The 11258-nt window shown below is 40.1% G+C and overlaps 1 protein-coding gene across 3 annotated transcripts in view; it reads right to left on the bottom strand.

Annotated features, from left to right (window-relative positions):
* Positions 1-296, bottom strand: part of Dync2h1 (dynein cytoplasmic 2 heavy chain 1) — a 204859-nt gene extending 204563 nt beyond the window's left edge. For all 3 annotated transcript variants that reach the window (XM_027415175.2, XM_027415174.2, XM_027415173.2), the window contains exon 1: positions 26-296. In XM_027415175.2, coding sequence (XP_027270976.1) covers positions 26-220 — 195 coding nt within the window. In that variant the 5' untranslated portion in view covers positions 221-296. The remainder of the gene's footprint in view (positions 1-25) is intronic.
* Positions 297-11258: the final 10962 nt, after the last annotated feature.

Raw genomic sequence — 11258 nt, forward strand, 5'->3', positions numbered from 1 at the left:
GGGCACTGCCCTCCCGCCGCCCTACCGTGTTGGAAAAGGCCAGTCCAGCGTCGGACCGCTGCACCCGGAGCAGCATCTGGTTGCCGTCGTCCAAGAAGTTGTTCACCTCCGGGCAGCTGCTCAGCGGGGGCTGGTCCCAGAGCTCCGGCCTCTGCCCGAAGTAATTCTGGGTGGTCGTGTAAAGAAAGAGTTTGCGGACGTCCGCGGGGCCTCCCGCCATGGCCGCGGAGAAGAGCGGCCTCGCCACCGCACCTCTCAGTCGCCACAGGCCGTCGCTATGGCGACCGCTCCACGCCGGCGGCGCGCGCAGCGGAAGTGGGAAGTGCGAGCCAGGCTGAGGATCCCCGCGCTCGTCGATCGGATGAGCTGAGAGCTCCGCTCCTTTATCCGTCGATCTTTCCTTCCGATGCAGCGCTCTAGTGTTTCCACTTCACATGCAAACCATTTTCGAGAGTCTGGGTCGACGTCTGTGAAATGGAGACGTAGCATTTCACAACTAAATTGCAGTAGGGCTGTGAAAAAGAGATTACTATTTAAAATTCACCTTTTCCCCCCAGGCGTGATGATGCGTAACTGTAGCCAGAGCATCTAGGATGCTGAAACCACAGCCTTGGCTACATAAGGACACCCTGCCTCAAAAGACCAAATCAGTGGGGCGGCAAGGTGAATCAGCAACGAAGAGCGCTTGTTGCTTTTTGAGGAGGTTCGGGATTTAGGTCCCAGCACTCGCACGGTGTCAAACAAGGGTTTCTAACCTCAGTTCAAGGAGCTGGGGTGGGGAGTATTAGTGGGGGAATCTCTCACCCTCTTCTGAACTCTGCACATACATACAAGCAGGCAAAACACTCACACACATAAAATAAATACATCTAAAATAAATCAATCAAAACAAAGCACCTTGATAGAAAGGCTTGAATTCCTTCACTCTTTCAAAGTCTATCTGCTCCTTCCTGGGTGGTTTAATTTCCCACTGTTAGTTTTGTTTTTGTTTGGGGGTTGTTGTTGTTGTTTTAACCTTTGTAATTATAGGGAAACCTTAAAAATCATTATGTTACCTATTGGCAATGTCAGGTGTTTCTAGGTTCTTGATTATATAACAAGAATGCCCAAAGATCTATAAAATAAGCAAGGCAAGAGACTGATAATACTGTCAAGATGACACTGGGCCACAAAACTGAGGGCACTCATAGGTCATTATTTAGGGTTCCTTTTATGGGGTTCAACAGAAGGAGCTTCTCTATTAAGGTACATAGTTTGACTTTGATATATTTGTTTATACAATTATTTTCTAAGACATATCCCTTCCTGAAATGCATCATATTTTAATCATGTGCATGCCTGGTGGCATAGACATAGGAATGTAAATAGGGGATTCGTCTTAAACATTAACTGGAGGACATAATTTTGCATTACTATACATGTACACAAACCCAGCTTAGGCTAGATAGCCCCTGTATTCTTCGTACCTGGATATATTGGGAGTTTATTTGACTCAAAACTGCCTAAATTTAATTTTTAGAAGAGGAGAAACTTACATTTACACAAAGAGGGGTGTATGTATAGCCAGATGCAAGTGTGAGGTTGCTAAATGCATTGTTTCTATTGGAGTGTGTGCATGCAGATAAAGGAGCTGGACTGCCAAATTCATTATTGGGGGGGTCAAAGGATGAAGATTTATAATTTATAATACAAACCAAGTAGAATTTGGGGATGCTAAGGTATTCCCTGTGCTTGTCTGCCTCAATTGCCCTGCCACAGCAATATTTTTAATGATTTATTTTTATTTAATGTGCATTAGTGTTTTGCCTGCATGTATGACTGTGTAACTGGAGTTACAGACAGTTGTGAGCTGACAGTTGTGTGGGTGCTAGGAATTGAACTCAGGTCCTCTGGAAGAGCAGGCTGGGTTCTTAACTGCTGAGCCATCTCTCCAGCCCCTGCAGTATTTCTAAATACCAAAATATACAATATAATAGGTTTGTTTAGTAACAAGTACTGACACTGAAGAGAAAAAAAAAAAAACAGATGAGAACAAACTTCATCATTTGCCTCAGTGTAAACTACTAAACCAGTTGCTAGGCCTAAGATGTATCAATGACTTAATTCAACAAGTCTCTTGCAAAATAGTTACTATGTGCTAAACCAGGCAAGAGGAACACAGCTCCTGTCCTTATAGTTTTGGTTTAGGCTTTCATGGTCAGCCCTGACTTAAGCTGCTCATTTTTTAGAAGTTTTTTTTTTTTAAATAAAAATTTTAGTCGATATACACAACTTTCTCCTAAAAACAATGGTCATTTAGAATTAGAAAAATGGCCCTTCTGTCAGTTGAGAACCTTAAGATCTGAGAGTGGGAAAAGAAGCTGAACTGCTCTCAATTATAATGTAAATAAATGCAAATGCTCACAAAATACCCATGAAGTGTGAGATGGAGTTCTGGCCACTGAGCAGGCAGGGCCCTGAGTTGAGGATGTTCCAAATAGTAACTTGGTGTAACTGAGTAGGTAATTAGGATTTGTGAAAGGAAAATTGTTAATGTGGATTCATGAAAAGAACTGGGCATCGTGACCCATTCATAAATCATCAGGAAATTCTCATTATCTTAAGTACTAGCTCTAGGTGAGTCAAAAGTTAGTGAAAAAAAGTCAAAAGTTAGTGAAAAGGTGTGAAACAGGTTAAGTTTTGCTTGTGTGGCAATATAGTGAATAAAAAAGCCAACATATGCAGGAACATAGTCAAGAAAGCAGGTAAGACCATGAGAGGCAATGCAAGAATTTTGTAAGTCTTGAGTAGACTTTGCATTTCTGTGTACAGTGTTGGTACATAATGGATCAGGAAACCATTTTAGAATTTTGCCTACCAAACTCTATAGCTTTTATGCCTGCAATGCACATAGCAAGCACATAGCAACAGGCACATGGCTCATTATTGCTGTGAAAATAGTTGTGACTTCAGCTGCTGGGACTACAGCTCAATTGGGAGAGAACTTACTTGCCTGCTATACCCAAAGCCTTGGGTTCAGGCTTCAGCACCACAAAGGTCAGCACTTGGGAGAAGGATCAAAAATTCAAGGCTAGTCTTGGCCACACACTGAGTTCAAAGCCAGTCTTGGCTACATGAAGCCTTGTCTCAACAGATAAAAGTCCTGACTTGATGGATTTCTTGAAAATGTCTCCAGTCCCTCCAGGGATCCACTGTTCTAGATGACCCCTGGGGTTCCCACATGTAGTCTGTGGAAGTGACTACAGGAAAACGGGATTTTTCTGTTTTACTCATCTTTCATAAACATTGATCAATTTAAAATATTGATTACAAGATATTGTCCCACTTAATAGTAAAACTATAATTTATACAACTTAAGGAAAAAAATCCCAGTTACCTTAACTGGACTTTGGAATACCCAGATAGTTCATAAAACATTCTGAGGATTTCTGTGAAGTGGGTTCCAGAAGATGTCAACTTTAGAAGGAGTAGGCTACGAAGACAGCATCACAGTGATGGGCTGGGGTGGTGTGCTAGTTACTTTTCAACTGCTGGGATAAAAACAAGGACCAAGGCAATGTACAGAAAAGAGTTTATTTTGGCCTTATGGTTCCAGAGGGTTCCAGAGGGTTAGAGTCCATAATCGTAGAGTGGGGGCATGACAGCAGGGATGGGAAGCTGATGGACTCATATCATGAACTCGAAGGCTGGAAGTGATGACATACACCTATAAGCCCAACCCTTGGGAAGCTAAGACAGGACTGTCCATGGGAGGTCACCTGAGCTACATAGTGACACCTGGTCTCACAAAACCAAACCAAAACAGAACTAGGAAAGGAAGGACAAAAATGCACTCCTAGATCTGAAGAATACCTTTCTCCTGCTTTCCAGACAGAACTTCAGACTCTTGAGCCTATGAACTCACTGACACCAGACCAGCACTTTCCCAAAATCTCAAGTTGGGACCTTAATCTGCAAATTAGACTGATTCCTTTATTCTCAACAGTTCAAATTCAGGCCGAATTACACTATTGGCTTTCCTATTTCTTCAGCTTAGAGATGACGCATCATGGACTACTTGCTCTCCACTGTGTGAGACAATTCTCATCTTTAAATCTCCTATGTGTCTGCATGTTTCCCATTGAGTCTATCTGGAAGCCCTACTGCTTATCAGTCTTTACATCAAGGAATAGTCACCTCTTACTGTTCTTACACAATGCTAACTACACATGAAGAGTCATTTACAAGCTAGCCCTTAACAGTGAAGCAGAGTCTCACTCTATGACACGATTTTAATATCATTCAGAATAATGACATAGTCTGTGGTCTGAATGTTTGTGTGTTCTCAAAATCATAGGTTTCAACTTAACCCTGCATTTGATGGCTTCGAGAAATAGGACTAAGAAGTAATTGGGCCACAAGGACAAGATTGAAGCCCTGAACAAAGAGCCCAAAAGAGCATGTTTGCCCTTCCCCTTCATATATGAAAACTGTAAGAACTGGGCCTTTCCTGGACACCAGATCCATTTGCACCTTAATTATAGTTTTCTTTGTCTCATAAATGTGAACAGCACATTTTGTGTTTACAAAGTACCCAACTTCAAGTGTGGTTTCTAGCAAAGCAGATGATAACAATGCTCTAATATGAAATGTAATATTCAGTGCAAACACTAAGCTGCACATTGCTTAGGTCCTACTGCAAAATCAAAGGAACTCTGTCTTCTGACTATCCTGAATAGGTGAATTTGCATTAGTGTCCTTACTTTTGGATCTAGTATGAAGCCAGTTCTTGCAGTCAGTGTCAGTAAAACATGGGAGATATTTGAACAAGTATGTGGGGCGTTTAATGATTTGCAACAAATCTGACTCTTCAGGAGGTAACAAATAACATTTATTCAAATGCTGGTGTATCATTGTATTTTATAAACTGAGATTATTTTATTTTATTTTTTTTTGAGACAGGGTTTCTCTGTGTAGCTTTGGAGCCTATCCTGGCACTCGCTCTGGAAACCAGGCTGGCCTCGAACTCACAGAGATCCGCCTGCCTCTGCCTCCCAAGTGCTGGGATTAAAGGCATGCACCACCAATCCCCCGGCTGAGATTATTTTAAACCTCTTCTAAAATTAATAAAATAGTCTGGAGAGAAATAAAATAAACAGCAACTAAATGTTTAGTTTTGTGGTATTGTGTACTTCTTTGTTACTTTTGACACAATTAGCTTATGTAATACTTATGAATACTTACCCTGTGTGGTGTGTGTGTGTGTGTGTGTGTGTGTGTGTGTGTGTGTGTGTGTGTGTGTGTGTGTGTGTGTAGGAGAGGGAGAAGAGAGACAGTCTTACTTTGTACTCAAGACTGGCCTTCAGCCCACCCCAGTCCTCCTGCTTCATCTTCCTGAGCTTGGGAAGACAGGTGTATGAAATCATGCTCAGCTATGTTTTTTTTTTTTTACTATATACCTTATTGTTATTGATGGAAAAGTGACAATATGGCAAAACAAACACTGGGCTGGGTGTGACAGCTCACACCAGTAATCTCAGCACTTTGGAGGGTTAAGGAGTGGTGATCCCTGAGTGTGAGGTCCCGCTTAGGCTATACATTAAGTTCCAGGGCAACTTGGATACAGACTGAGATCTTGTCTCAAAAAACAAAATCACAAAATCAGAGACAAAATAACAAAAAAAAAAATATACTACTGACCCTGCCACCCAACAGGTCTATAAACCTTTTACCCATGTTTTATTGATAAGGCATGTCACATGGTTATGTCTATCTTGTTTATAAAATGAGGGGAAGCTATAACATATGTGAGACATCCTGATAACTGCTACACCTCGTCTTTGTGTAGTAAACAAAAGAAACCCTCTGCTCTTCTTTCATCACAGAAACAACTAATGTTCCAGATAGTAGACCTGAAGACAAAGTCCTGCCCCCCAGAAGACCCCTAAGAGTCGCTGGGAGTGAGAAAACCTTCTTTTCTTAAAGCTATTCAACTAACAGCTGCTTTGCTGCCAGGGTGTCCAAACTGCTGCCACTCAAGTTCAGCCACAGTGCCCACCAAGCACTGTGCCATTTACCTAAAGCCACTCCACTAATGCATGTGAGTTGTCAGGTTCTAGTGGACTTGGCTATAAAGTTCCATAATGCTGGCTTACAGAATTCTGTTGTACATACACCAACTTCTGGCATAACCCTTTTCTGGATAAAGAAATGCTTTTAATTGTGCTTTACAAGCTAAAGAAATGTGCTGACAAACATAAAATGTTGGGCCAGGCATTGGTGGCACATGCCTTTAATCCCAGCACTCGGGAGGCAGAGGCAGGCGGATCTCTGTGAGTTTGAGGCCAGCCTGGTCTCCAGAGCAAGTGCCAGGATAGGCTCCAAAGGTACACAGAGAAACCCTGTCTTGAAAAAACAAAAATAAAAAACATAAAATGTTGGACTAGTAAGACAGCTGGGCATTAAAGTACTTCTGGCTTGCTATACAATGCTGAGCAAACTGATGACCCAAGTTTGGACCCTGGAACCCACAGTGGAAGGGGAGAATTGACCCCTAAAAGTTGTTATCTGGTTTAACAACATCTACTGGGTTAAGGCTTTTAGCTGAAATTTTTAAAACATATTACTATGTAATTTCACCTCAAAATATACCTTGAGATGCTTCAATGCTAGTTACTTTTAACTGTATTCAAGATCTAGCTTTTTATTTGAAGAAAGCAGTTTTGTTTTAATGCCACTTTAAAAATACCTACTCACTGATGTAAAGCACAAAGCTTCATTACACCCTAGCAAATATTAATAAAAATGCTCACAAAGTGGTTATTTTCAGTCTTTATTTCTAGTTCTATTTTGATTTATGCATAATTATCATCAAATAACATGAAATTAGAGTGTTCTGCTTCATATAGCCTAGCATCTTTTTTGGGAAAATTCTCTGATAAAATAACTCTCTGACATCACACCCTATTGCTATTAAAATAGAACATCAAAATATTGTCCATGTCAACTTACTCATTCAGTAGCTAAGAATATATTTAAAGGAAAAGAGGCTGCATTTCGGTGCTCACTTCTCAGGCATTAGCTTGCCATCTTTCATTACTGAAATACTTAAATCAAATTGGAAATTTGAGATTTTATAACATTAGAAAATATGTCCACTGAATCTACTTCCACGTATTTAGTATTCTTGTCAGCAATCTGGCTCTGCTCCTCTTGGTTTCAGTTGAATGTGCTGGGTCCCTGGTTAACTAATGTGTAAAACCTAACTTTCTGCCCAGGATCTTAATTACAGAATTTCAGGAGCTACAGTCTTTCCAAAAGTATGCAATTCTTTTTATTTATTTATTTATTTATTTATTTATTTATTTATTTATTTACTTCATGAGTGCTCTGTGTGCATGCATGCCTTCATGCCAGGAGAGGGCATCAGATCCCATTATAGACGGCTGTGAGCCACCATGTGGTTGCTGGGAATTGAACTCAGGACCTCTGGAAGAGCAGCCAGTGCTCTTAACTGCTGAGTCATTTCTCCAGCCCAACTATACAATTCTTAACACTCTTCTGGTACTTCACTGTTTCCTGAATTTCATTTTTCCAGTGTTCACAGGAAGTTTAAAAGTGACATTAGAAAAAAAAAAAAAAAAAAGCCAGCAGTGGTGGTGCATGCCTTTAATCCCAGAACTCAGGAGGCAGAGGCAGGCCTGGTCTACTTTGGACATGCTCCAAAGCTAAAGAGAAACCCTGTCTTGAAAAACCAAAAATAGTAAATAAACAAACAAATAAATAAAATGACATTAGATTTTTTTCAAGTGCTTGCCACCAAAACTGACAACCTGAGTTCAGTCCCCAGAACCAATACTGTAGGAAAGTTGAAAAGAACCAACTCCTCCTAGCTTCTTTCCCTCTGACCTCTATACACAAACCAAACTTGTACAAAAATGAGTGTACAAGTTTTCAAATGAAATAAAAAAATATGCTTTAACTGGGTGATGGCAGTGCACACCTTTAATCCCAGCACTGATAAAATAAGTGGCAAAGGCTGGCAGATCTCTGTAAATTCAAAGCCAGCCTGGTCTACAAATCGAGTTCCAGGACAGCCAGGAATCCACAGAAAAACCTGTCTTGAAAAATTTAAAAAGAAAAGAAAATGAAGGTGAAGGTCAGGGTCCTTTTTAGTCATCCATGTTCTGTAAGTGACTCCAATAAACCCTTTGACTCATTAAACTAGACTTGGGTAGAATTGTGTCTTTGATTTGTTACTGATGCCTTATCTAGGGTGAAGAAATGTTTGTGTATGTCTCCCTAGGAAGTCACAGTCCACCACTAGCAAACATTTCCTCATTGCCCCTTTACAACTGCTCTATGAACCCATTTTTTCTCAGCACCTTGAATGAAATGCAGTAAAATACTATATTGCAGTAGGCTGCATTTGGCACCCAACTCTGCTTGGGTGTATATAATACTTTTCTTCACTAATGACCTTCAAGAGTAGCCTTGCAACTGGAACAGAAATGATGTATCAATTCAGGAAAGAACCTTCACCCACCAGCACAGGATTCATCATTATTTCTTCACAGCAATCACTGTGATGATGACAATGTTCCAGACAGGTTACTTTGTCAGTCTGGGCCCCACAAAGAACCAGTCCCAAGGCTGCTATAAGAGATGTGGTCCAGCACAGTGCTCAGGATGAGCAGAGCAAGTAGCAAGTAGTTACCTAGTTTGCATCACTTAACATTATTTCTTGTGTGCTTTCTGGAAATGTCAAAACAGAAAATCCTGATTTGACATCTTATTCTCTATTCTCATAGGGTTTTCTCTGGGTTTATGCAAATGGAAAAATTTCATATAATTCTGACTCATGGTAACTTTTGGAATGTAGAGCATTTGTATGGATCCAGTACCACAACCAAATGTGGCCTCCCTTAGTTCCTTAGTGCCTGCAGAGCTTGCTTTTTCTGATGTGGGTAAAAGTCCTATTTTTAAAGGTGTCAGAAAAAAAAAACTATATATATAAGCACATCTCTGGCACTATTTTTGGCTTTCTTAATTAGATACAACTATTTTAAAATTTTTTATTCTTTATTCTACAATTCCCCAAATCGTAGAAATATGCAAATCACCAAAATGTCAAGTGAATGACAGACCTATGTCTCAGTCTTTGTGTGCTTTCCTGATTAGAATATGTATTATGTCAGTGTCTTAACAGCTATTATGTATTTTTGAGGTTTTAACACCCTGTTGTACAATTGAAAAGGTAAAAGATAGAGCTATGTGACGTTCCTGGAGCTGCTGAGTCTTTGGATTTCAACCAGAACACATTTCTGTTTTAATACTGCTTCCTTTCCTTGTTACTTACAGTAAATGAAAATTAGACCACATAACAAAGAGCTGCAGCACTGTCACAGCTTCAAATTACACTCTTCAGTGAAAATCATCAACTATCACATGTATTTGTGAGCATCAGAAACAAATTTAAATCACTTAACTAAATGTTTCTGTATTGTTCACGAGAGCAGACATAATGCCCTTCCCCGTAAGTACTGGGATGAGAGCTGACCTTGACAATGACGGTGTAGTGGCGGCAGTAGGTACTGAGTGGCCAGAGAAGCTACTGAAGCAGATGGAATAAATGCTACATGTATTCCTCCTTTCAGACTGTCAGCTCCATGAATGCAGACATTTTGTTTGCCTATTTTGTTTAGTTTGGGCAATAGTCTCACTATGTGTGTGCTACTGTACTGTGTGCTTACCACTTATATTCTCAAATCTGGCTGAAATGCTCATCAAATGGTATTTAATAACAGATTGATTCAATGAATACTATACATAAAATCCAACACCTTCAGCTCTTTTTTTCAAAAAATCCTGTGGATTCAAGCAGGCCTCTATGGAGTCACTGCACTCAGCTCAATGCCTAGAATGTCCAGGTGTACTGTGAGACTTATATCATCCCATATAGTCGAAGGATGTAAGGACTATTACCTTTTCTGAATTCTGACCCAATACACAAAGGACATGAAACAATTTGAATTAATCCTGTTTAGGAAAGAATGGGAGGTTTTGATCCTGGTCTATAGCAACGCTGGCATATTGCTAGACAAGGTTGTGGAGTTCTTTATCCTCTGACTATACTAAGGACATTCTTTGAACTTTGTCCTCTAAGTTATGTCTTTTAAGTTTTATTCCCTTTCTTCTGTTTTCTGAGGAAAGACCTATGCAGCCTTTAAAGCAAATGTATTGAAGAAATAAGCTTGGTTCTTTCTAATAGCTTTTTTTTTTTTTTTTTTTTTTTTTGGCCACTGCTTGTTGTATTTGGTTCTGCTTTGTAACTTTCATATAAACATCTTGACAAATACTATACCATTAGGACATTTTACAGAATCTGGGTCATTCAACTTGTAGATTTTATGACAGCTAGACTTTGTTGTCAGCACTAGGGGTTGAAACTAGGATATCACACATGCAAAGAAGTGACCTGTCCTAAAGCTAGATCCCCAGTCTTTTGACCGAGTCTCACTAAGCTGCATAGACTGACCTTGAACTGGCAATCCTCAGACCTGTCTCTCAAGTAGCTGAGACAACAAGTCTCTGGCACTGGCTTGACTCTTCAGATTTTGTGTATTTAAAATAACCTTTTTGGGCCACAGGGATAGCTCAGATAAAAAAGGTAATCGTGACCAAGGCTGATAGCCTTGAGTTCGACCCTCAAGAGTCACATCATGGAGGGAGACAAGAAACTCTTGCAAGTTGTCCTGTGACCTCCACACCCCAGTGTGGCACACAAGTGCCCCCCCAACACACAATAAATACATATAAAAAATATTGTTTTAACTTTCAGTCCTCTACTTTCTGTAATTATTTCTGTTTATAGAGCTTAGCTTTTGCAATTTCCATATAGAAACAATGCTTCATGCATTGTTTGTAATAGAGTTAAAGGATTATAGGCTTGAACATAATTTTCATTGTTACAAAATTTAACTACATGCACCAAACGTCGAAATGTCCTGGTTCACGAAATTGGGAATTACAGGGCTTATTATGTATTTGGGACTCACGACAAGTCCCGTTTTTCTGTGTTTCTCCTTGATTCTGACTAGATTAAGGTACCACGACAGTGTCACAAAACCACAGGGTAGAATTTAAAGAATCCAGACATGAAACTTATTTCACTAAGCACCGTGTGGGGGTTAATCTTTACACCCCATAACCCTTCTTATAAACAACATTTCCATTCAGAAGCCCCGTGATTGCGGTGTATTGGGAGCGGCCCGTTAAAA

Source organism: Cricetulus griseus, chromosome 4, assembly GCF_003668045.3.
Source record: "Cricetulus griseus strain 17A/GY chromosome 4, alternate assembly CriGri-PICRH-1.0, whole genome shotgun sequence".
NCBI classification, from domain to species: Eukaryota; Metazoa; Chordata; class Mammalia; order Rodentia; family Cricetidae; genus Cricetulus; species Cricetulus griseus.